Raw genomic sequence first — 27,779 nt, 5'->3', positions numbered from 1 at the left:
TTGAAGGATGCAGACTTCTTCCTGTACCACTGCTTGAAGAAGGTGTCTTCCAGAAACTGGCAGTAGGACTGGGAGTTGAGCTTGACTCCATCCTCAACCCGAAAAGGCCCCACAAGCTCATCTTTGATGATACCAGCCCAAACCAGTACTCCACCTCCACCTTGCTGGCGTCTGAGTCGGACTGGAGCTCTCTGTCCTTTACCAATCCAGCCACGGGCCCATCCATCTGGCCCATCAAGACTCACTCTCATTTCATCAGTCCATAAAACCTTAGAAAAATCAGTCTTGAGATATTTCTTGGCCCAGTCTTGACGTTTCAGCTTGTGTGTCTTGTTCAGTGGTGGTCGTCTTTCAGCCTTTCTTACCTTGGCCATGTCTCTGAGTATTGCACACCTTGTGCTTTTGGGCACTCCAGTGATGTTGCAGCTCTGAAATATGGCCAAACTGGTGGCAAGTGGCATCTTGGCAGCTGCACGCTTGACTTTTCTCAGTTCATGGGCAGTTATTTTGCGCCTTGGTTTTTCCACACGCTTCTTGCGACCCTGTTGACTATTTTGAATGAAACGCTTGATTGTTCGATGATCACGCTTCAGAAGCTTTGCAATTTTGAGACTGCTGCATCCCTCTGCAAGATATCTCACTATTTTTGACTTTTCTGAGCCTGTCAAGTCCTTCTTTTGACCCATTTTGCCAAAGGAAAGGACGCTGCCTAATAATTATGCACACCTGATATAGGGTGTTGATGTCATTAGACCACACCCCTTCTCATTACAGAGATGCACATATGCTTAATTGGTAGTAGGCTTTCGAGCCTATACAGCTTGGAGTAAGACAACATGCATGAAGAGGATGATGTGGACAAAATACTCATTTGCCTAATAATTCTGCACTCCCTGTAGTGTCTGTAAAAGCACTTGGATGCTAAACACATCTCCATAATGCTTGTGGCAAGGAAAAGAATAATGCTCCCAAAGTCAATTAAGCTATTAGTTGGAACAGTAATGAGTTAATTTCCTTAGTAAGTTATGATATAATGTAACATAAGGGATTAATCCTTAATAGCAGTAACAGCATCAGCTCGTAATGTTATGAGCTGCTTTTCATTTTTTAAACACTGCACAAGACTGCACTTTCGTTGAGCTGCCATCAACTCAACCATCTAAAACATAATAAGGGGCTTCTAACAGCTTTTGTGTAAGAAACCAAAGATGTTGGGACTCAAACTATATGACTTGAGCCAGCCCTCATTTCTTCACAATAAACAAAACAAAACACTCACAAAATTGTTCTCCAGGCTTTCTGAAGCTCTTTTCAAATTTTTCTTTGGACATGGGTGCTTTCCCCCTTATTTTTAGTCTGATACAAGGATTGGAATGAGAATGAGTGAAAAAAGCAGCCAATGTCATTTTCAGAGGGTTTTTTTTCCCACACTTAACACTAATCTATGAACCATTCAAGCATAAAAAGGTACCTAATACGGATGAACCAATGTTGTGTCTCCAGACAACTTAGTAAAGAACCAACTTTAAATTGTACCATTAGGTCTTTTGTTACTAGCAGTAAAGCTGCCTGTCATAAAACCTGTTCCTAATTCTTTAAGATAAGATAACCTGTATTTGTCCCACATGTGGGGAATTTGTTAGTTTGTTAGTTTAGTTGAGTTAATAAAAAATATAGTTATGGGCTGTTATAATAACAGTTTTAAAGGCATAAAATAATGTTTCTGCACCAACAAAGTGATTCCCAAAGAGCTATTAGCTGAAAACTTGATATATCCTCACAAGGTGTGTAGTGCATCCTTAAGAAATGTGAGAAAACTTGACAAGTTGAGTGCAAGAGACTTGGCAGCCCTAAAAAGCTACCTAGACCATATGAACAGTGTGTGAAAGTCATGTCCTTAACTAATAGGAAACATTCAAGTAAAGACCTGACACAGGATCTGACAGATGAATCAGACACTTCAGTTGATCCATCAATACTGGCATACGTGGATAGAACAATTCATAACTGAAAACTATCAGTCATTGATTGGCCTTCCCAGAGCTCAGACCTGATAAATGGGATGGTACTTAGTTGGAGTAGAAAAGCATTACATAAGTGCTCAAAGCACTTTTTATTACCTAATTTGTAGCCAACATCAAAAGAAGAGCTTTAAATGTCATTCAAGGAGCCTGAAGAACTAGACTACTTCAAAACTACTTAAAGAAATTAGAAGAAACATTGCCTAAAGGAACTCAAGCTTTGTTAAAGAATAAAGCAACTTGAAATGTTCGTTACAATTGTACAAACTTTTGTTTCCTTATATATTTTGTATTTTCATGTGTGTTTGCACATTTCAATGAATTGCATCACCAGCTTCCAATTCCTATAGGAATTAAGTTGTTTAAGACTCTTACACAATACTATATAATCGTACTGATAATAATTTCCTATAATTTGCAATAATTCTCTACATATTTCCAGAGTATTTTCTAATTGTGTCGTCTAATTTGTCTGTCACCCTTTCTGCTTCCCTTTGTTGTTATAGAGTTATTAATCCTTTGGTGTGTATCTGTTGACATGGAAATGTTGACATCTTTTGAAATGGAGTGTGCTTGTAACTCTAAAACAAATTAGAACAGATTCCCATTTGGACCTGCACATACAGGCTGCATGGGAGGGGAACTGGCATGAAAGTGCCTTAATTGTATTCAACCATTCCACTTGCAGCGGGTGTTCAGCTGGAGAAGCGTCCATGTTTAATGTATTTTTGTTAAAGTGTTATTGGTATAAAGCTGTCGCTAATCTTTTGATTAAAGTAAAAAGAAAAAAATACAACTTCTACGCATGGTTTCATTAATTTTAGATTGTATATATTTATTTTTTAGCATTTAGATAAAATATGAGTTCATCAGAAGGACTGCTCAGGTCGAGCCGTTTGGAGCCAAAGTTAGAAAAACAAGGATGAGATGATTTGGACATGTGTAGAGGAGCGATAGTGGATATACTGGAGAAAGAATGTTGACTATGGAACGGCCAGGTGGGAGAAGATGAGGAAGACTATAGCAAACATTCATGGATGTAGTGAAGCAGGACAAGCTGAGGGTTGGTGTGACAAAAAAGTACTATGGATAGGGAGATTATCTGCTGTGGTAACCCCTAAACAGGGCAGCCAAAATTCAGTTCAATTCAATTCAGTTTTATTTATATAGTGCCAAATCACAACAACAGTCGCCTCAAGGCAAAAGAAGAATAAGAAATCTAAACCTTTACCGTTACTATTTCAACAGGATTTAAAGAGTTAACTACCCAGATGTTACAGCTCCTGGTCCATTAAACATGCTCATGTAAACAGAACATATAAATATATGTCATATAAACACATAAACAGACATGCATCGACCTGCCAATACATGAGTGAGCAATTGAGTTACTAATCAATTTGAAAACTGGATCATGTAGACTAAGGAGTCTACATGGTGTATCTATGTATATGTATATACATAAGTGATGTGTATATATGTGTATGTGTATGTGTGTGTGTATCCGGGTGTTGTCGCTCACCACATAAGCAGCAGCAGCAGCATTCCTAACAGCAAACGGGAGAAAAATGTGATGACCGTGGCAGCTCCTCCCACTGGAGGTTCAGCCTTCTGTGGTGCGTTGGAGCATGGCATGGGGGAGGTCTTAGTCTCTGTAGAAAATTTATCAGAAGACACAATAAACCTTAGGAACATATTTTAATTAACAATTGCAATCCTTGGTGAGTTTTATCATTTCTCTGTGTGTTTATTTATTAATTTTATTGGGCTAACACAGTGCACAATACTTCTGTCCCTATGTGTGAAAAACATAAAAAAATGACATGCTGATGAATGGATGCTGAAAAGTGCTCATCACACCAGGAAGAACCAAGCAGAAAGGAAAATACAGTGAAGAGCAAAATCAATTGTAATCTGCACAAGCAATCAATATAGAACTTGTCAAGGCAGTTATGAAGTGAGCTGGAATAAAAAAAAATCCCCTCCATGCTAAAGCCGCAGGGAAACGGGGCAAAGAAAGGACGGGGAACAAAGTATATAGATGAAATATGGAGAAACTGGAACGGAAACAGACGGCAAGGTAAAAAACCCCGAGGTAAAGCAGGCGGGGAATACAGCATGAGGTGGATAGAAAGAGTGAAAAATAAAGGAAATGTGCAATAAGGTAGTTAATATATTGCTGATAATAGTCAATTGCACAGCTAGAAAATCTATCCATTTATACCCAACTGTAATACAAAGCCGTAGAACAACTGGATTCACAAAAACTCTTTTGACTGCACCAGGGCTTGACTAATACTTTGCATGGCTTCACATTTCAGAATAACAAATCAGTAAAGATTAAAAAAAAAGAAAAAAAAGAGAAAGACAGATAGAAAAAAAGGTCTCAGCAGCTTAGTAGCAGAAGCAAGTGAATTTTAATACAATCGGCACGCAATTTTCTTAAAAGATCTACTGACTTGTACAGTCTGGTGAGTGCAAAAAGTGTATATTCAATTACGGAAACATTAAAAAGTTATGATACTCTTGTATATTTTCAGCTAATCCAATTACGCTCAAGCGTACGAGAGTGAGAGAGGCACTTAACATCTTGTGGCAAACATAAATATGCTGAAAATCACTATGTGCTTAGGCATTTTTTAGCGCTTCGGTTTTTCATTGCTCGACAAATAAAAATATCACAGTTTAATGCTTTAGAAAACGGGACCTCTGCTACAGCTGCAGGCAGCACAGTAGATATTAACTGGTGCACAACGTTTGCACTCATTCTTTTTTTAGCGAAGAGAGAATATGATTTCCCTCTTCTTGCAATTAATGACTGTTGTATAGTACTGCGATGGGAGTTGGGAGATATTAGAGGGAAGCAACCAGGTGTGAAATGGCAAGAGAGAAACGAAGGGGGGGGGGGGGGGGGAGGTAGGACGCATTTAACATGTTCAGCAGCTCAGTGCAATACTTCCTGCCTGGAGCAAAACATTGTGCTTTGGAGTGACAGAGGAAATAAAAATTATGCAGAAAATAATGTGCCTGTGACAAGGAAATACAGTCATGGGGTGTATGCTGATGTAACAAGCTAGGTGAGGACAGGTAAACATAGCAGATGAGACAGTGATGTGATGAAGAATGGAGGAAGAGGCTAAGAAAAGCAGAAAGACGAGGAGGACAAAAAGCTAATGAGATGAGAAAATTGCTGAACGACTCGAACTCCAAGCACGCTGCATGTTTATGCAAATACTGTTGATGTGTGAGGTGCTAGGATATCCTAATCCAAAATACACACATGAAAGTGGTGTCTGTTATCATCCAGAAGTGTAGAGTTTCTGTTTTGGAGCTTAGATTGGGCTTTTTTGTCCCCCTTGCTGCTGTATTTGTGGGTCAATGAAGTCATTTCAGCAGAGTGGCAAACAAGGTGGCATAAATTATGAATCTAAATTATGAATCCCCGAAACAGTTTGGAATGGCAAAGCAGCTACTATTGTAAAGAACTTATGTCATATGTTTTTTATATTTACATTGGGATCACCTTCGAACAGATTATGCAACACTATCTGTTGACTTTGACACTCTGCTTCACCTTAGCAATTTTTACTATAAGTTTACACAAACTGTAGTGCTTTTCAGAGTGAGTATACAGAAGAAGAGGATCTTAAAGCATTTATGCAGGGTTCAGCCTGGTTGCCTTTTAATAGATACTCCTGTTCTACTATAAGGCATGAAACAGAAGCCATACATTTATAAATAGCCCCAGACATGAAATACACAAACTAATATACAGTGCCAGACAGTGTCCAGTTTCTGTCTCACACGCTGGGTGAGGCACCAACTTATATCTTAGATGCAATGCCTCGGCTAATCCGCTCTTCTTGGAATGTGGTCGCTAAGCAATGGCCCAGTCACAGAGGATGGGATCCTTAAATGTCTCTTGCCTGCCCCCCATGCTATCCTTCTGATTCAAAGCTGCTCTGTGACGATGCTGGGAAACAGAACAGCCACTTAGGTTCAACTGGCAGCTACTTTTGCATGATGTATAGGTGACTCTCTGTTGTTGGGGGGAGGGGTGGGGTGTTAGAAAGGAGAACACAAAATGTGGTACACGGACAGTGGAGAAGAAAAGGAGAATGTGTAACTGCGTGTTAAGACTCCGAGCAAGACAATCAATAAGTCACAGGAAGTCTGTTGATTTACTATTCGGCTGAGCAGCCAGAAAATATTGGTGAGTGTGGAGATGTTAACAAGTTGGTCAGCTAAAAGTAGCAGGCCTTGGCTACATTTTATTTTGTGTGTGTGTGTTTACGAATCATAGACAGGAATCAGATATCGTCTCTGTTTCCTTATTGCCTCATTGCATGGTTCTACTTCAGTAGTCCCATTCTGCTGTTCTGGACTGCTATTCAACTTTGTTTTTTGTTTTGTTTTTGTTTTGCAGCATGTTTTGCATCATTATCCATTTGCACTGTGAAGCACCAAACAATCCGTTCCACAGTATTTGAGCATTTCTGAATCTGAGCAGTCTCTTGGCCTGGACATTACATCGTATTACTTCTATCAGCAGCCACACTATCAGTAAATACTAGCATTTTCCATTGGCAGCCATTCAGGCACATGGCGTGACATTGCTGTTTTTTTCCTTATTCATACATTTTTTTCTTTTCCAAAACTGTGCAGGCTCTTTCAGACATTTTCTGGCCTAATCTGGCTTCTCTGTTCCTGAGTGTAACCAGTGGTTTGCACATCGGTGTAAACCCTCTTTGTTAACATATATAAATCTTAACCATGGAAAGAATTCTGTGATCATCCACTTGATTTTTGTGTTTTTTCAGGCCTTTTTGGTAATCCTGAGCTCGCCAGTGCATTCATTCTTTTAAGAATGCATACCAAATTTGAATGCAACCTCACAAAGTCATCACTTCATATTAATTATACATTTGATTTATCATGAAATGACAAGGAAACAGACCTAACCTGGCCATTAAACCCCTGTTCAGTGAACAGTCCAATTACTTTTGAGTCTCTGAATAGGGAGCACTTTATAGAAAAATGAAGTCTGAACTTCAATCATCTCTTGTTTGCTTGCTTTTAAATCCAGTGTTTATGGTGTACAGATGCAAGTTTACAAAAAAGTGTCCAAAAAAAGACTATATAACTCATTATTTATATAATCTGTTACAGTTTTTACAAACAAGCAAACAAAGAACAGTGTACAGATCACAGATCAGCTGGAATGACAGCCAAATCTGAATGTAATTAGTGATCGAGTAAGAGTAACATTTGTAAAGGAAAGTAGAAAAAGGCCAGAAAGAAAAGCTAGAAATTAATATGAGTGAGAATAAGAGAGAAGTGAGAAGGGAAGGAAAAGAAATGGAGAGAAAAAAGAGAGCTAGAGGCAAGATGGAGAAGGATAGGGGAAGAGAAACAGGACAAGGGGAGAGGGAAGGGAAGCAGAGAAGCGGCAGCTGGATCGAGAAGGAGCATGAGGAGAATCCCAATAACCTCCTGTTCTCCGTCTCCACGAGACCAAGAATAATACACTGTGTACTGACTGAGTGTTTATATGTGTGTGCGTCTGTGTATACACTACAGGTTATCAAACTGAAGGACTCTCTGTGTGTGTGGGTGTGTTTGTGCTGATGTGTTTGTGGCTCACAGAGTATTGGAGGAGGCTGCATGTTGTGAGTGTGTCTTTCAGCATTAGTGTTTGTGTGTTGCCAGGTATGTGTGAGCTCATTTAGTGCTGAATGTGACGATGATTGTGCAGTGCTACTCTTTGCCAAGAGGAGTCAGTATTCTACCGTAAAACCATTACGTTTTAACAGACTCTCAGAAAGACAAAGAGAAGCACAGACAGACAGACTTTGCCCCTTAGAGAAATTAGTGTCAAATTATTGGCTTCAGAAGTGAGTGAAAGAAAATAATGGTAAACCCACATTAAAAATGTTTTAAACAGACAAATACAAATGCATAAATACACATAAACCCAACAATGCAACAACATCCACCAAACCATTATAGCACTATGGTTTGGAAAACTCGGGGGAACAAAATGAAAGTTTCTGTAGTGTATTGGTGTGAGTGCTCTGTAATAAATTACAGCAAACTAAATTAATATATCATAAATTCAGAGCTTTCCTCATGTGGAGCATTAAGTGAATAGTTTGACATTTTAGGAAATATGCTTATTTGCCTTCTGCCTCAGAGTTAGCTGAGATGATCAATACTACTATCATTGCCTGTTCAGTCTAATAATACAGCTTGCTAATGATCACACATCTCATTTGCTTACACTGGATGTAAAGATGACGAGGAGCAGCATTATGTGAGGGTTATCTCAAGGACAGTCTTTTTTTGTCAAATAGCAGTTTAACCCAGGGAAGCGATCAATTTACAAGTCTCGATGAAAAAGAGGTGTTGTAGAAGAACCATATGGTCATATGGTCAAAAACTCTTGACTTTTAAGTGACTCTTTAAATCATGGAAGCATGTAGGTAGCATGTAGGCTGTTGTCTGTTTTTGGAAATCTGTTATAACGAAGAAGGTTGTATCTGAGTTAGAAACTAAGAACCCATCATGCTCACAGAGTGGCAAGAAGTCAGAGGCAAACCTGGCTTGCCTTGAAGCACTCCCTACTTTATCATCTTTATACCTTTTAATGGGACCATAAATTAGAAAATGAATATCATGCAGTATTAAATAAGAATTGAAACTAGTGATTAAGACCATAAACTCACCAGGAAAATGTTACTGCAATCAAGTGAGCAATAGGGTTATTCGATCATAAATCGTAAAGCCAGACATCTTACTGGCAAGCAGATACCCCCTGCTGGTCATTCAAAGAATGCAAGTTTGAGGCGCTTTGAGGAAGCTGTGTCCATTTTTCTACATATTTTGTAAGAACTAAGTCGCTTTCTACTGAGTTATATAGTTGTAATGCTAATACTACTACTACTACTGCTACTACTACTAATAATAATAATAGTAGAAGTAGTATCATACTATACTACTTATATTATACTACATACAATTGTGGAAATAGCAACCTTACATTTTTTTGCTACAATCTGTGAGTTGTTTTTTTAATTAATATTTTATCAGCTTTGTAATAAACTTTCTAGGGCTAGTAATATATTTTCATATTATTGAATAATCTAACACATTTTGCAGACCTGCATCAATGTCTGTGCTTGCCTGTCTGATACAGTACGCACAGTTTAAAGTTGATCTTGGTGGTTAGTTTCAAGATGTAACATATCGATAATAGAAGCTTCCTCAGCCCGAGTGCTTTCACGTTATGTTCTTTTAAGTTGCATAATTTAATACTGCAGATGTACACATTGCCAGTAGACCTACTAAGGATATATTTCTGCCCTAGCCACTTCAGCTTAGAGGGTCCACAGACAATGTAATATTCCAGTTTTATACAGTTTTTCCTCTGCATGACATTTAAAAATGATCTGTTTTTGCTAACTTCAAAAGATTAAAAGTACTGTTGCTGTAACATAGATGTATACTAATAGTGTGTCCTTTGACATTAATATAGGGTATTGATAAATTTGCCCACTTGCAATTTAAGCTGCTTTAGTGTGCCCACAGGTGCTGCACAAATATAAGCTACTTTGCAACCCACCTTCACACCAGCCCCACATTTCATGCCACATTTCATATCAGCTGTCATGTTCTGCTCTAATTTTTTGTTCTGCTAATTTTTGCTTCATGCTTTTTGTGTTCTGTGGTAGGGCAGTGAGGTCATAAGGAGAGTGTCACTGAACCATACCACCAAACATAAATTAATGTCCTATAGGGGTCCTGACTGAACACTCATCTGGTGAGTAAATACTCCCTACATCTGCAAGACTAAAATGGAAATCGTCCAAATCCTTGTCTGCTTCTTTTTTTCATTCAACCATTTCTTCTTTCCTCCATCAGTGTGATGTGAAGATGGTGCACAGACAAGTATTTGGGCCTTGAATAGGTGTCTTGCTGAAGGTCTTCAGAAAGTTTTGAAGATATTAATTTCACAAGTGAGTCGTCCTTTGTCGTTGCTATATGCTCAAGTGGTGCCAACTAAATAATTCCCAGAGACTGTTTTTGTCACAGTCACTGAGTATAGTGTCCAGTCAACACATACACACGCACACACACACAAAATCCAATATCCATAATGAATTTTTTAATATATATGATCTGCCAGAAGTTGACATTTTTTTGACAACATAAGAGCAGTTTTTTGGTTTTGGTTTTTTTTTAAAGGAAGGGCTCAGGTACTTAGGTTGATGTGTGTCGATTTGTCTCGAGGCAGATGGGTCTTATAGCTTAGACTGTAATAAAAATTCAGAGCTATCAAATGCTTATAGTGTACTCTGTTTAATCATTAAGAAAGTTATTAACTAAAATTAATTTCATACCTAAATGCTTCAGAAAATTTACTGTGAAAGCCACAGGCAAGAGGAACAATGTCGAGAATGTTATTGGAATACTATATTATGCTATCACAATGATTCCTCCAGCCAACAGACTACAATCTCATTTAACTTTTAGTGTTAACCTTTGTTCACTACTAACTTCACAACTACACATGAGCCATCTTAACATGTTAACATACTACTGAGCCCACTATGTTTTACATGCTATTATTTTTATTTTATCCCTCTATCCTTTCAGTCATGCCAGTGCTGTAGCTCATTAGAGTAAGCTGCTGAATGTGGGAAATATTAAACCTGCCAAGCAACGTTGTCATTAACAACCTGACATCAGCGCATTAGCTCAAAGGACTGTCACACTGAGCTGCCAGCACATTTGTAGACTTCTCTTTGGGTTTCCTTATGTTTCATTGTCCTCTGTTATTGATCTTTTCATGGAACAATGACTCATGTATTTTGAAAACGTCTGTTAAAGTACATTTACACACTGAACAGCCTCCAACCAAGAAAGATCTGCATGATAAAAACGAGTCTCCCTCTGACTGAAATTGGGGCTATAACTTACCAGTTGTTGTGTTCTGTAATGTTATATACAATATTGCACCACTAGAGGGTGGTGTCATGAAAAACTGCCATTGAAAATATAGAGTTAGGAAATAGAGTTAAGATGGCGAACTGTTAGCATGATGTGTCACCCTGCTACCCCTATGATTTACGGTTATGTGCTGCATTCATCCTCCTTGACAAAGATTTATTTATCACCAGCCATCGTTATACCAGTATGAAATTCCACTTCAGTTGTGGAAACAACTGGCACGGGTTCTTCAATCCAGGGTGTAGCATGGACAGCAACACTCCAGTCACTCCATGTTCCAATCTCTGTGTCCTTGGCAGCCACCTGATGAACACAGGGATATCAGAAGTATTCGATTCAGTTTTATTTATTTAGCATCAACTCACAACAACAGTTGCCTCAAGGCACTTTATATTGTAAAGTAAAGACCCTACAATAACCCTCCTTCTTTTGGCTGCTCCACAACAGATGACCTGCCTCCATCTAAACCTATTCCTATCCCCCACTGTCACACTGACCCTCTACATATCATCTTCACTACATTAATCTTCTCTCAAGTCTCCCTCTTTTCCTCCTGTCTGACAGCTTAACATTCAACATTAATAGTAAAAGTGTAAAATTAATGCGATTTCAGTAGAATGTACATAATACTGAACCCAATATTTACATAAAGTATTGAGCTGATCTTGAAATAACCTTTTTTAACCTTCTTTTTTCTTTGCTAGTTAGTATGAAATCTTTACCTGGATGATGTACTCCTTCCCAGCGTAGGCATCAGTGATGTTATGGGATGTAGTGTCAGATAGCTCCACCTAAACATCAAACGGAAAAGAGCATGGAGTCAGTCTGGATCGGAAAACAGCACATGTGGTTTCCCTGGGTTACAGTAGGGTGTGTCTGTTTTATTTTTGCAGTATATTAAAGTTGTTATCAAATATCTTTATTGATAAATATGGTCTCTATGGCCCTGGGGATATGAAAGGTTCCAAGATTATGAATTATGAAAATTCTCGGCTAAAAAAGACACTTTCGAGTTCCCAATTTAACTTTTGGTCTGGATCAACTGCCATTCTACCCACAGCTCTACCCATAAATTATAATCTCTGTATAGCAATCCAAGCTTGTTTTATGGAAGCCTCAGCTGTGCCTTACTGAATACAGTGTTTCTGCAGTGATCATTTATTGATAACACATCATTCATCATTATTCTATGAATAGGTCAAGTGTATTGTTTTATCCCTGTGTTGCTTTACATTATTGAATTGATTGGACCTTGATGGCCTTGCAGCCACAACACTCCATGCATACCAACTGTCAGACACACATGTAAAATACCAGCTGCATAATTGATGATTATACCAGAAAACATTGGCATCAATGCTACATAATTTTATGACACAATATTATGCATGCCAACATTTGAAAGCCTTTTTGCGCACACTTTAATTTGCAGAGCGAAACAGAGAATTAACTAAATGTTTGAGTTACAGAGGAGTGTATGAGAGAATGATTTGCTGCTCCTCTGTAATTTACGGTTAGTGTGTGTGTGTGTGTGTGTGTGTGTGTGTGTGTGTGTGTGTGTGTGTGTGTGTGTGTGTGTGTGTGTGTGTGAGAGAGAGAAGGACTGAAGGAAAACTAGGTGGAGGGAGGGTGCTGCCTCTTTTTGTTTCTCCTGAAGTCATAATAAATGATTTATTGGCGTGCCTGTTGCCTTGTGCAAGAGACATATAACCACTTGTGCACCTGCAGATGGACACACACACACACTCATACACAAGTTTAGGATAATGGGATACTGGATAGGTTACTTGAAATTTCTAATTTAACAAAACAATACAATTTCATCTAAAGAACAATATAATGAATGTACATACTGAAAAATAATGAACAGGAATATGATAAAAAGAAAGTGCATTCAATTTGAATCTTAAGGTTTTATCTATTGGGACATAGAAGCAGAAGAGTTGGCTGTTTGCTGGTCTGAAACATTCCAGTGTTTTTTGACACAACGCCAAGAAGGAAAGACATCAGCACTGATTTTGGAAAAGCAATGATAGCTGCCAATCAATCTTGGAAGGATCGCTGACCAAAAAAGCCCAACATTCTGCAGTGTGAAAGATTATCCAAAAGTTCACAACATTCAAGACCGTTGCCAATTTTCCCTGGAGTGGACGTCCCACCAAATTCACCCAAAGATCACACTGTGCAATCCTCAGAAAAAAATGTCAAAAACCCCACGCACTAGATCTCAGTCTCTGTAAGCCAAATGTACATGTGACACGTTAAAGTTTACGATAGTACAATTAGGAAAAGACTGACATGTTTGGAAAGTTGCCAGAAAAAACCTCTTCTCTCCAAAAAGAACAAGACAGCACAGCTTAACATTGCAAAACTGCATCTGAATAAACCACAAGAGTTCTGGAACAATGGTCATAATGCACAGAACACCGTACATAGCATGTCAACACAAACATCTCATACCAACTGTCAAGCACAGTGGTGGAAGACTGATGATTAATGCTTGTTTTGCAGGCAAAAGACCTGGGCACATTGTAGCCATTTGTTGCCCATAAACTCCTCTGTATACCAAAGTACTGTAGAGTGAGACCATCTGTCTCACAGCTAAAGCTTGATGATCCCAAGGACAAATCTACAACAGAATGATTGAAAAAGAAAATAATCAAGGCGTTGCAAGTGCCCAGTCAAAGCTCAGATCTTAAAGTAATTGAAATGTGGTGGAACCTTAAGAGAGCTGTGCGCAAACGAATGCCTGCAAAGCTCAGTGAACAGAAATAACTGGAGCATGGACTGAAATACCTCCACAATGATGTGAGAGACTGAAAAAGTCATATAGACAATGGATATTTCAAGTCACTTCAAGTTATTGCTGCTAAAAGTGATTTCAGAAGCTACTGAAGCATGGGGGCACTTAGTTTTTCTACACATTGTTCTCCATCTTTGACTTAAAAAATAATCACACTGTGTAATATGTCCCATATTATTGTTCATCTCAGGTTGCATTTACATTATTTTAAGGCTTGCTAAGGACAATGATTGTACATTTCATGTAACCTGTGCTGGCTAGTTAATAAAACTTGTCAGAAAAGAGATTTTACAGACCCTGACAGGCAGCTGACCTGCTGGAGAACACAAATATAGTCCAGTACTTGATAAATGATTGGTGATGCAATCATGTAATCTTGATAATTCCAACTCTGCAACACAAACTACAACACGTGCTACTGATGCCCACCTAGCTATCTTCTAAATTATATTTATGGTAATGTTTATCTAGGTGAGAATTCCAGTAATGTCAGAAAAGACTGCAATTACACAGACATTTACATGAATGTCATCAACACCTGCAGCAGCAAGGAAAAAAAATATTCAAATGTTGTTTTTTTCCTTTCTTTTCACCATAAACTCACAGCTCACTGTTAATTACACTCAAGTAATTTAGGTTCTTCATTAGCATCTCTGGCTATTGTTTCTAGGTTTTGACACCATGTTAATTACTGATGTTTGGGAATGCAGCAATTTCACTAAAGTGAAAAGTGAAAGTATCGAGCAAACGACAAAAAAAGTCAGCAGTCAGATGAACGGAGAGGATATCAACAAGGCAACAGCGTAGCCAAGTTTTCTAAACTGCTTCTTTTATGAAGAAGAAAGAAAAACAGAACAAAAACAAAACTGAAAACACCTGTGAACGCACTAAGGCACAGCATAACCAGCAATGGATGGATGTTTACAAACTATGTGATTTTTCTCTTTGGCTTTGATTCGCTAACAAATAATCTAAAACAGATGAGGATGAGAGTCAAAATAAAGTAGGGGAGTAAATAATAATAGTGATAATAATAAAAATTCGAAATATCACTAGCAGCTGCTCCGAAGAGTCTTGTGATTTGATCAAAACTCCCTCACAGCCACCATATAATTTTCACCCACTAACATAGCCAGGCCTCAGCCTGGAGTTTCCCCTTTACTTCTCCACTCCTCCAGGATATGAAAACCTGTAGTCAATCTGACAAATAACCCACTGAAACAACCCCAGCATCACCGCTTTCTCTTTATTCCTGTAAGCCGTCTCTCATCGCTCACGCTCTATGTAAAGTTGACCCCTCTGTTTTCCACATTGCCTTGAACTGAGGCAATGTATTTTTCAGCTCTTGCACCCTCGCTCTCTGTTTGGAAGGAAGCTTAGTCTTTATCTGCCTAACCAAGCGCTACATTTATAGGCTTAATTTCATTAGTGGAATGCAATAACAACATCATTTGAGCATGTGCGTGTGGTTAGACTGCAGTGTATATTGTGTGTGCATATGGATCGGTTAAAAGACGTCTGCGCTGGCTTTGAGGCTAAAACTTCCATTGTTTAGATGTTGTCCAACCAGCATATCCAGCCATTGCTTCTATCAGCATTCCTTAGTGACTGCAATCTGTATGTGTATGTTTGAATAGTGATGTCTATGTTAATCTGCTCACATCTGTTTGACTATGTGTGTATGTGTTGTTGGGCTTTTATTTTTTTATCCCTATCTCTCTATATTTTTCCTGTGTGTGTGTGTCGGTGCTTACATTCGATATTGGAAAACACACATACACCAGTTTAGGCAAATATGCCTTTGTACAATTGTGTTTGCGTTTCTTTGTATTCGTGTATTTATTGTCATGTCTGCACACGTCTGTTGCATTATTGTTTGTGTTTGCGAGGCTGAACCGGAACCGACGGATGCGTACATCAGCATGTGTATGAACTACATATACCGTATGTCTATGTGAGGAGGAGTAAATGGAGTAAACAGCTTGCAAATAAACATTTCCAGAGAGATGGATGTGTTGCTGTGTTGCCAAGTGGCTAACAGGGAGCAGTGAAAGCAGCACTTAATATCGCGTAGTAAAAGAAGGTGGCGAGGAGGGGCTGAGGATAGATGCAAGGCGATTCACTTTGGAAAGGGCTTTTGCTATTGCTGCCAAAAAACACTATCAGATCATTCACACTGCAAGACCAAATCTGTGTGATGTGCCATGTGGTGGTGAAGGTTCAGTGATCAGCCAAACTGATTAAAATCACCTGTCTGGACCTATGTAGGTCTCTGTGATCCTACAGACTTACTTAAAAAAACTGAGCATAATCCATACTAAAAGTGTGCGCAAGCAGAAAAGACTAACAGTTATTTGAACAAAAAAAGTCAATTTTTTCATACACACTTGCACACAGTGTTCCTTTTATGGCAGTCCACCTGGAAATATGCATATCTGGATCGGCTCTTTAAATGGCCACATTTAACCATAAATGGTCAATGCAAAGTACCTCGTGAATCTTTATGCATAGAAATTAGTCTCTTTATTGTGCTCTTTGAACCGTCCTTGACCACTGTTTGCTGTGCAGTGGGGCGCATTGGAGGGTATGTTAAGTCTGTTATGTGTTGGTGCATGTCCCATAACATCCACATGCCAGCAGCCAAGGTTTCCCAGCACAATACTGCCTTGTAAGGAGATAAACATTGCGATTCACCTCACCTGTCAGTGGTTTTAATGTTGTTAGTGTAAATTTACGTATGTATGTGTGTGTTTGGGTGCATGTGTTTGCGCGTGTGTGGGGATATGTGTTTCACATGTGTCTTCAGGGCTGATCTATTGTAAATAGAGCTGTTCAAAGCTGTTCATCAGACTTGTTTACCGCTCATTAAAATTGTTTAGTGTTCATTTAAATTGTATGTAAAAGTGTGCCCACACATTTGTATGTGCAGTTCTACACACTGACAGACAGGCAAGCAGGTACACACACACACACACACACACACACACACACACACACACACACACACACACACACACACACACACACACACACACACAAAATGCCACTCCAAAAACATATATATTTATCTTGCCATAATCATGTCTCATTAAGACAGAGTAAATATTCACTAACCCTGAGATATAATATGATAATAATTCAACCATAATAGACTAACCACAGAATGGACTATTTTGGAGGTAATTACTAAAATATTACTACAGTTTCTTGTTTAATGAATAAACACATATGTCTTTTGTTTGTACACAGCATATGCAAACATGGCTGTTTGAAGATACTTGCTGACGTTACAAGAAAACAACGGTAACCAAACCTCACCTTTAATTGCCGCTAACGCCATCTTCCCAAGGTGGGTCGTGTCTACTGATTGTTACTGGCAAGTTTCAAAGTGAATGAACTGTGTTTGAAGCAGCATTTACATTCTTAGGACATTTCCCAGCAGAAACTCCTCCAAAACAAAGCAAAGCAAAATAACCCACATATCTCAGTGAAGATCAAAGGAAGAGAGAGCACTACCCTGTGGTTACTTTTGATTTCTGCTAACACTGACCCTGCGTTTCACAAAATAAGTTTACTAACCAGCCTAGCAAGTTAACGAGCCTGGTAGGTGGCAAGCTAGTTAAGCACCATAAATAAAAGTGGTACAGGTAGATAACTGATTAAGCAACACTGACTAATTCATTAACAAGCTAAATCAAGTTGTATTTAACATGAGCTGTGTCTGCAACAATGTAACAACTTCTTACAAGAAAAATATATTCTCCTAACAAAAATATAATTTAAGCATTAGACAATAAATCCTGAAATAAAAAAAAAACTGTTCAAGTACTGTATCACACTGACAGCGGTGTCTACAAATAACTAAATGGATAATTGTGAGAATGCCTGGTGTGGTTGTCATGTTTTAAAAAAAGGTCAGGGACTCTGTCTTAGACAAATGTGCTGGTATTGGAGCTTCTGTTTAGTTTGGTCCCCGGTTACTCTAGTAACCAAATAATACAACATTATTACTGCTGAGCAATAATCTTGTGATAAACTTAACCTGATAGACTGTATTGTGTAAGGATCGATAAAGTACACATCTAATTTCTTGTCATTCTATAAAACTGGAATGCATGACAAACTTTACATTAGTAGTAAAGACAGAAATTAACACTAATATATTATGCACTCTATATTTTCTGCTTCTTTGTTCTAACTTTATTCACAGCAGCTTGTAAATACTGTGTCACTCTCAGTCTGTTATAACATATGCACAAAGACACACACAATAAACTTCTACAAAACCCCAGACAATGGGAGAGGCAGAGAGACGAGCTGTGAACATTCCTTAGGGATTGCTTAAGAAACTACAAGGAAAGTAAGTGACCCTTTGCTTTTCCTCTTCTCTGCCCATCTCATTTATTTTGTTTCATGCCTCATTTTTCTTGTGTTCTCTTTAATTGTTTTGCCCCACATTGCTCTTGTCTTGTCTAGTACTTTGTTCAGTGTTGAAAAACTACAAACAATACTTTCCATGTAGAATCAATAGAGGTTACTCTCATCTTAACGTGCACAGGTACAAATTCATTGTGAAGTGGAAGTGGAAATAATAAGAAACAGAGGAACTCCAAAGGACTGCAGTGATCATGGCGGGCTTTGTATAATAATACAGTTGTAATTGTAACTTGTATGATTGTGATAATGCATGCTAAGATATCATATTTTGTTGTACACATTATCTGCAAGGCCATTCATGATAAAGCTACAGGTTGAATGCTGACCTGGAAAGGACAATAAGACATGCTGACCAGTAAGGAGAAATACCAGACAGAAAAACCAGGGGAAAAAATGAAGAGGCTGAGAAAAGAGGATGCAAAAGAGAGAAGAAAAAGCAGAAAGAAGGAGACATGGAGGGAATTGGCGTCGGTGGTCAGATCTAATCCAGTGAGCATGTCTCTTGTCCTGGAAAGGAAACCCAATTATATGGCACTTCCACTGGCCCGATGGCGCTCTGTGTGTATGTGTGTGTGTGTGCATTCAGAAGGTTGGTCTCATTAGGTTGACTGACAGCTCCCATTTTTCCGCCGCACTCTCCTCCCATTTGAGAACACATACACACGGACACGAACACTAGGTCCAGGGGTAATTTCTCAGACAGTATTTCTCTCTTTGAAGCCCCAATCACCATAGCAGCAATTACTGTAAAAGGAACCCCCCCACCAGCCAATCGAAAATCCCGGACTAGACCTTACACCCTTAAAAAGCGTGCAGTAATTTGAACAACACAGGAGGTGGAGTTGGCTCTGTATTAACACTGTTTTATGCTCTCTGCCAGCGTGTTAAGGATGTGAAACATGAACATGTCATAAAACCTAAAATCAGAGTTCATCTTTCTCCTACTCCTCTACTGTAGAAACTCTTAAAAGCTCAAGTCACATTTCCAGAATGTCTTTATCAGCTCATAATCCTGCCTTTCTGAATGCTGATCAAATGAAAGCTTGCCCTTTTTTAAAGATGCACACATCCTTATGTAGATGCTGTGACATGTCACACCTTATACACACATTAAGACAGTAAATGGAAAATCATGGTCTTATATTGGAAAAAGGGGTTATTGTCCACGTATTATGAACAGCATTTACATAGCACTTCTGCAGTAAGTGTTATATTTCTCCACTCATACAGAGAATTCATGGTAAGTTTCCCTGCTTAGGCCATTTTAGTATGCTGGTGAGCAAAACCAAGCATTGGACCCTCAACCTTGAATTAGCTGACATGCTTTACCGTTTTACACAGACTTGTCATTGGATGAACTGAATGAGCTCAGAAGAGGAGTTATTTAGATGTGAGATTTGCGCCAAACAATTATTTTTAAAGCTTCGAATGTTTTGCTTTGACATGTGCGGAACGGGAAGTCAGACATCCATTAAATAATGTTTTGATTTCTCAAATAATCAAAACCATGAGACAAATGACAAATAGCATTAATTATATTAGGATGCAGTGTTTCACAATGTGAATTCTAAAAGGGGGGAAAGAACCAAGGACTGATTAAAATGATTAATTATAAGATAACAAAGTATTAATGCTGAGCTTTGTTCAACTGCTGCTCAACAATGGCTACTTTCTTATTAGAACCACATGGTGTGATGTTATTTTGAAACATACTATCATATAAAAATCACAGCTGATAAAGCATTACCTGCATTGTTAAGGCACTCCTCAATGGCTGCAGTCTCCCTTAGCAAGACAGTAAACCTTACCATACTTCAAAAAAACTGCTTAGGAGAAACATGTCAATGAGCCAAGGCTACCCGATCTTCAGGCGCTCTGTGCTCTGAGTTGCCCCACCTTGTAAAACAAACCTCACAGTCTTCAGTTTTTCTATACTCAGTCTAATCTGGGAAGCATGACTGAGAACTTGAGAGAACTGAGAGCAGCAGGTATATATATTTTTTTCCAAATCCTTAACACGGCTTTGTTGACTTCATTTGGTGTCTGTCATGTTCATTTAATTAGAACTATATTGACCATGAGAAGCAAGACCCCCTGAGATGAGGTCAGTGCGTGACATGTGTGCATCATGCTAAGTCAGAGCAGATAGATATGTGTGTGACAGGCCAGACTGACACAGTGATATAGAAATCAATAGAGGCAGAGAGAGGGCAGTGGCCCCATTCATCTTCATTTCACCCTTACACAGTAAGACATCTAAAGGACTACAAATAGAAAATGCTGAAATATTCCAACTGCAATCTTGGAAAGAGACACAAGATAAGACCCCTCTCTTGGATGACTCATATGCCCTCTTTTAACTTGTTAACCCCCCCCCCCCTCCTCCCTTTAGAGAATCTTTAGGCTTCTCTTGTGGGGAATATATGTAACTGTCATATTCAATTATTAAATAATAAAAAAAAAAGTTCATATTAATAAAATGCTAAGAGTTTGCACAGTGTAAGACCATGCCACTCTCTCTGTCTCCCTGTGCAAAATGTTTTTGAGTATATGTAAAGGTTTTGATCCAGCTGTAATGTATTTTGACAGCACAGCCTAATGATGGTGACTTTTATATGTGATGGCACTGAACGTGCAGTTTGTGTGTCTATGTGCTTGAGTGTTAGGATGATGGGGTTTGATAAATGATCTGTCTGTGGCAGTGTCCTTTAGATGGGATGTTTTTCCCAAACAAGGTCTACACATTTATCATGTGCACCTATAGATACAAATAGATGGCTTGAGGGACGGATGGTTAGACAGGTGGCTTAATGCATGGGTGGAAGGGTGCATATGTCGATGAACGAGCGGGTGAAAGGGGGAAAAAAAGAGATTGTGGAAGCTGGAAATAGAAACTAATGGTAGAGTGGGAGGGAAAGGTGAAAAGTAAACACAAAGGTGGAAATTTGGACATAAAAAGAGAAACGGTGGAAATAAAGAGAAGATGGAGAAAGTTCAGAAGCACTTTTTCGCTTTCATGATGTGCACATCAGTAAGTTCTTATTCAGTGCCAATCTCTGCTTTTTCTTTGCCATGATAATGTTATTCATGAAAATACAATACTCTAGTTACGCACCATATGCATAAAAAATTTACAGAAAAATCAAATACGCTCACTATGAGCAGTGCATGTGAATTGTGACTTCATGTTTCCATCACTTCCAAAGAGATTACATTAAATCCTTTAGAGCATATCCTTAACCGTACTACTTCTTGCCTAGCACTACCCAAACCTTAAATCAAGACTCCAACCTTAAAATTACCAAGGACTTGCTTTTTGACCCCTCCCGAAATACCGTATGACTGTGTAAACAGATTTATGTTCCAAAATCAAAACTAAAACGTACGCACACACAAATACAACTCGTGCCTCACTATTGATCCATCTAAGTGCTTGCTAGATGAGAGAGACTTTTGGCAAACATACACACATTGGATGAACAGATGGAGAGAGGTGGAAAAGGACTGATGGCAAGACGGGAACAATACGGTACGTAAGCTGGAAAAAAAATTAGGAGGAGCGAGGAGAAGAAAGGAGGGATAAAAACTGAAAGGAAAAAGACAGAAGCTTGACCAAATGTGAGGTGGGAGAAGAATGAATGGCGGAGAGAGGATGCAGCACACATGTGGAATAAATAAATGAATGAAAGGCTAATCTGTTTTGCTCAAGCAGATGAAGATTAAAGAAGGGAAAAAAATAGGTCTGCCTCTTTTCTTTCTGCTTCGACTGCTGCATTTATTCCATCAGTTTCTCTGAATTTATGTATTTAACATGGTGGTTATTCATCTTTTGTCCAGTTCTTGTTTTTCACTATGTCTGGTGTATGAATGCTGTATGTATTTGTAGGTGGACATGGTGTTTGCAGAAATGCAAAAGGTTATTTCAGCATATTGCCAATACTAACCACCTTAGTCTATCAATATAAGCAATAATTTATGTGTTTGCTGCTTTTGCATATACACACATGCATGTTCTAGAGATTTCTTGACATTTGTATGCATGGTAGGCTTAGTAATTATGAAGCAAAAGAATGTATGTGTGCAGTGATATTTGTGAGTATTGATTTATATGCATACCAGCATTTAATTGCATATCTGCGTATCTGTCTCTGTGTGTGTTTCCGAGTCTGCATGAAAATATCTGTGTTTTCACTTGCCTGGAGTTCAGCATCATCCCCAAAGGGCAATTACAGCACAGCAGATGCAGTTTCATACCATGAACTGAATATTGAGCAATCTGAAATTGTTCTTATCACAGTTACTGGTCCATTGCTTTAATTGCTGTGAGTGTATGAGCTCACCTCTGTCTGAAGGGAGCGTGAGGAAACAATGCACACAAGGCCATGGGAAACAAAACAATTCACCGACCATTTAGAGATATACAGATGCATTTTCATGTGTTGTTTCTGTTCTCATTTTGATAATTCGCTCTTGATAAAGTGTACTGACGTAATGTGAAGCGAAACGGTGGCTGCGGTCATTCTCTGAATTTAAGGTGTTTTTAGTTGACACTAAATGAAAGAAATTCAATTTTATGAACAGGGGAAGAGGAAGTTTCATGGATTAAATCCTCCTTTTTTTTAACACTCACTTGCTTAATTTGTAATAATTGAAACCTGTTGATGACAAAGAGTCAGTAAAGGGTTGGGAGCAAGTATGTGCATTCCTTGTTGTGAAATGACCACTGATGAATCTAGGGATATAACACAGTGGTGTGATAATGATGTGTATGAAGTGTGGCTATCTGCCAACAACTAAGATGCCAGCTCACGCACATCATCCTACATTGTTTTACAGCGAGTTACTGATCAATAATTAATATGTTTTGGGGTTTTTTTTGCTTTTACTGAACTACAAGGGAATCACATATCGGTGACTTACTTGTTCCTAGGGGCAATATGTGTGTGTTACAAATCACATTACTCTATGCTGTGAAAAACTAAGTACATCTCATGGTTAGGTAGCTCATAGAATTTATATATATACACACACATATAAACACATTTATTTATATACAGCTCTGTTAAGGTCCTGCTACAGCACTTCAGCCAGGTTGAGGTCTGACTGGTATGAAGTGTTTGTACTAATATGTTGTGTTTGGTTTTAACCAAGCATGGCACCATGCTTTGTGGCCAAACAGCTCCACTTTGTCTTAATTTCTTCATACTTTTTCAGTGTTTTGCAACTTTTTAGCGTTTTTTTCTTCTATTTGCACATGCTAACTGAGGCCTGTGGACTTGAGTGGAGATGTAGCTGTTGGACTGCACAGTCTGACTTTAGGATGTAGCAATCCTTCAAACTCGTGCTCGTGAAAGAGGGGGTCACTGATGATTGAGGGCATTTAATTAGCAGCACTTGGATGCTGCTTGCCCTACTAATTCCTATGGAAGCAGTTAGGCTGTATTTAGGGTTTCACAGGACTACAAAAACGTTCTTTTTTAAATGACTGTGCACTGTTTCAAATGTGTAATAGCAGCTTCATGATCTGAAAAAAGCTCAGTACCAAGACTCCTAAACTAGTTGTAATTTTACACAAATCAGTTGTTTGGCAGGCACAGAAAAATAAACATTTAAAAAGCGTTCCCATTTCGAAATCCAGCAAAGCAGTAAATTATTCCATGCCATGAAGTTCAGCTATCTAAGAGAAATAACATTTAGGTGGTGGGGGGGCTTCACTGTTAATGCTGCACTTTACTTTGCACTACATCCATTTACAAACCACCACTAGCTCAATAAGAGCACCATTCTGTTGGTTTTTAGTGTTTTTGTAGCTGTTTTTATGTCTGGCACACCTACTTAAAGGTTAAAAAAATATATGTACAATTCAATTCCCCAATGGGCTTGTTTCTGCTAAGTCTAAAGCTTTTCCCCCTCCCTTTTTCTCCATTCACTCCACTAGTTTAAGGCTTAAAATGTTTCAGATATATTTTCTCATCCCCCCCCAATGAACCATTCATCTACCTCCCTTAAACTTCAAACACCAGGTAACCAATAGCCTATAAAACTTCACTTTCAAAGCAGCCTCTTGTGCTCCCTTTTTCTTTACGTCTCTCCAACTTTCATCCATTTATCTGTCACACTGCTCTCCATACAGCAATTTCTCTTTTTCTCTCCATACCTCTCTCCCTAACCATCCATTCTTCTGTCACTTTTCATAATCAACTAATATGGTTTCAGTCTTATGCGCTCAATTTCACCTTACATCTTTTCAAATGTGGACTTTGTATTATATTTCTGTCCCCCTTGTCTTGGACTCGAGTTCAAATGCATCTGTGTATCTATGCATGTCTATCTCATTTATGTGTCTCGTTTTACTGTATCTATGAGCATCTGCTGTCCATTAACGCCCAATCTCCTTCTCTAACGCACTCCATTCATCTCTACTTCAAAACTTTTCCTCATTTGCCTCCACCCATCTGACTTTCCATCACTCTACCTATCTGTCCCAGTCATCCCCTCATTCTTCAGCACGATGGATGGTTTCTTCTGAGGATCAGTCTGATCACATGACCGCTTTCATTTCTGACTGAAAACACATTTCAAAATATAACATGTGAAAGCCATTCGCACCCAGCTCTGCTGTCCGACCACATTAAAGGAGAATTCCTAAGCAACACTAAGCACTTCAAGTTCCTCTGATACTAAAATCAATCAAGTATATATGGGGGGCAGTAAATAGTGCGTTTTATTTTGGCAGCCTCATTAAACTTCAATTACTGATTTATGTCACAGCTTGATAGTTCTAAATCCAAATATCTGCTGCTACAGTGCACTACCATAGATAGTCATTAAACCCATCCTCAACAAGGGCAGTAGCAAGCCAAAAGCTGGGTTTTCTAAAATAAACTTTTTTTTTTTTTATAGTAGTACAGTTCTTGATTCAGTGTATTTTAAATTTCTGCAACGATGTGGTCTAATAATGTGGTCTAACACATGAAAGATCCCTGGTTCAAGTTTGGAAAGAGACACAAGAGACACAAATCCCTGGGAGGGCTGTGCCAAGTCATCCATCTGCTGTGGCGACCCCTTGCGCATAAGGGAGCGGCAGGAGAAGTAGTAGGTTCACTTGTATAGTGGCATTCAAAATTATCTGAAAGAAGCTTTGTCTGCCCTATTTACTATTCTTCAAACAAGACGGTGTGGAAGTAATCAAGAAGCCAAAATATTTGCAACTGAAGCTGCAATTTTGGTTGCTGTGTCATTCGTTCTTCAATCAACCTACTCTGGGTGTGTTTTTACTCAAACCAGTGTCAATAAGCTCAATACCAGCGTATTACAATTGCAAAAAAGTGTAAATGTAGAAGGTTATGTCGAGGTTTAGACAAATGTATTACATTTATAACATCTCTAATAATAAATGGTACTCTAACATGACAAGGCTGTCTGCTAGTTGCCACTCAACCTTTTCAATGAAGTGGCATAATCGTAAAAGTTAGTGGAGAAATTAGGCAACTCATACAAATACAAATTCAGCACACACTTTCTGTGTGATTGAGAACAGTGCCAACACGGTTAACCGACTGTTAACAAAGGGAGCCAGAAGCACAACTATAAAGTGCTCACAAGTCCAGAGGTGATGGTGTCGGAATTTCCCCTTCAGAAAACCACACTAACGGCTGCAAAAATAAAAACCGTGACCACAATAACATTCATCAAAGAATGCCGCAAAAACGGAAAACCTTGGAGTTTTCAGCTGTCATCGACTCTATTTATGCAATTTCCAAATTATGTCTCCTTACCAAATCCAAATATTGACTTAAGGTTTCCCAACTTTCAGGTCACGCGTCGGTTCACATATTGATTGATTAGCAGCAAGGGGGAGAAGAAAAACTTTGAGTGTGTGTGTCAGATTTAATCATCAGCTGGAACCACAAAGATCTGAGGCTTTATTATAACTACAGAGAGGCAGGAAGTGACTGAATGTCAACGTGTTTATAAAATAGCACTTTGCCATTCATATGTGTGACTGTGTCACGGAAGATTTGTAGAAAGATGTAACACAAAGAGATTATATATCATTTCTGATATCGCTTCTTTGTGTTTGTAAGGATGTGAGAGATGTGGTAATAACTAAGTGAACTTGGTTCTGCTGGCTGTTCCCATTCTGTTCTTTAAAACCAAATACCTATTATGTTACCTAAAACCTAAAAGCAATTTGGCAGTCAATTATACAAAACTGAACAAATCCCCACACTTGAGAAGCAGGGACTTGGCAATTCTTGTACTTCATGACTCATTCGAAACATTAAACCATTTGCTCTAATTGCTCTAATTAATTTTCAGCTGAGCAATTATTTAGACTTTCAGTTCATTGCTGTGAAGGGTCTTAAAGCCAGCTTATCAGGAGGAGGGTTTAATAAAGGATGCCTGGATTTTTTGTTGATGTCTTCGGTTCAGCTTTGCAGTTGTTTTCCCCTTTCTTGTAAAGCTCATGATGGCCTGCTTGGAGGGTGAATAGACCTAAATCACTATCACGAAATAACTCGACACCAAAATGCTTTAAGGTTTGCTGTACAGAACTACAACCTTGCCAAAACTCTTCTTATTTGAAGTGTAGAATAAGTAAGAAACAAAGAAGTACCATCAGACGAACTTTTCCGCAGTTCAAACCAAAGAAAGCTGAGAGGAAAAGTAGTAAAACAAAGAAACTGGGGGTGAGGGTGGTGGAGTGAAATACAAAGACAGTGACACAAGAAGGTGTTGAAGGACAGACAAGATGAATGAAGTAAGAGAAAAAAAGGTATTGGTTTATAATTTGTGTGTGTTAGTGTGTCCATGTGATTCCAAGCCAGGCTCTGTAACTCAAGCTCTTGGAACAACACCTTAGCAAACCATTGACATGTTAATAACCCTGTAATATTAGACCTTGGTAGACAGAGCTTTTATCCCAGGAATCCTATAGTGGACACATATGCTTTTACTGTATGAAGCCCTCAGGGAATTGAACCCACAAAAAAAATACTCAGATTAAGTAACATACACCAAAGCAGCCGAGCAATTGTGTCTGTCTGACCAGGGATCAAACTCCAATTTTTCGTAATATTCAGTAATTGTTCTCAGAGGCATCTCTTGACAGGGATTTTTTAAAAAAACAAACAATTTCTATGTTCAATTTACCTTGGGAAATACTATTGATCAAATGTAGAAGAAAAAAAGAGGCTTATCCCCGTGTTTCAATAAAAGTGCCAGATAAGTAAGCATTTCTTGGAAAAATAAGATTATAACGTGAAACGATACTTCCTAGCGCTTTAAGAAAAAAAGCAGTATGCCGTTTACATTTAAAAGATTATTTTTTGTGATAACTTCAAACTCTGGCTGCGCTATCTGAGACCCTTTTTCTTTAGAGCACCAATAATTAATAATTAACTTCTATCCTAGTGTTGACTTGCAGACACTAAGAAAACAGTGTTTGAGCAAACTGTTCTGACCATTTATAACCTCTTTCTTGTTTTTGGCTTGTGCCAGATATT

The 27,779-nt window shown here is 38.6% G+C and overlaps 1 protein-coding gene across 3 annotated transcripts in view; it reads right to left on the bottom strand.

Moving 5' to 3' along the window:
- Positions 1–27,779, bottom strand: part of cntfr (ciliary neurotrophic factor receptor) — a 231,101-nt gene that overhangs the window by 2,678 nt on the left and 200,644 nt on the right. For all 3 annotated transcript variants that reach the window (XM_026174227.2, XM_080304418.1, XM_080304420.1), the window contains 3 exons: positions 11,753–11,821; positions 11,213–11,333; positions 3,544–3,673 (listed from right to left, as the gene is read on the bottom strand). In XM_026174227.2, coding sequence (XP_026030012.1) covers positions 3,544–3,673; positions 11,213–11,333; positions 11,753–11,821 — 320 coding nt within the window. The remainder of the gene's footprint in view (positions 1–3,543; positions 3,674–11,212; positions 11,334–11,752; positions 11,822–27,779) is intronic.

This window comes from Astatotilapia calliptera, chromosome 7 (genome assembly GCF_964374335.1).
Source record: "Astatotilapia calliptera chromosome 7, fAstCal68.1, whole genome shotgun sequence".
Classification (NCBI taxonomy): Eukaryota; Metazoa; Chordata; class Actinopteri; order Cichliformes; family Cichlidae; genus Astatotilapia; species Astatotilapia calliptera.
The sequence above is the reverse complement of the archived record's forward strand: the minus strand, read 5'-3'. Positions and strand labels throughout refer to the sequence as shown.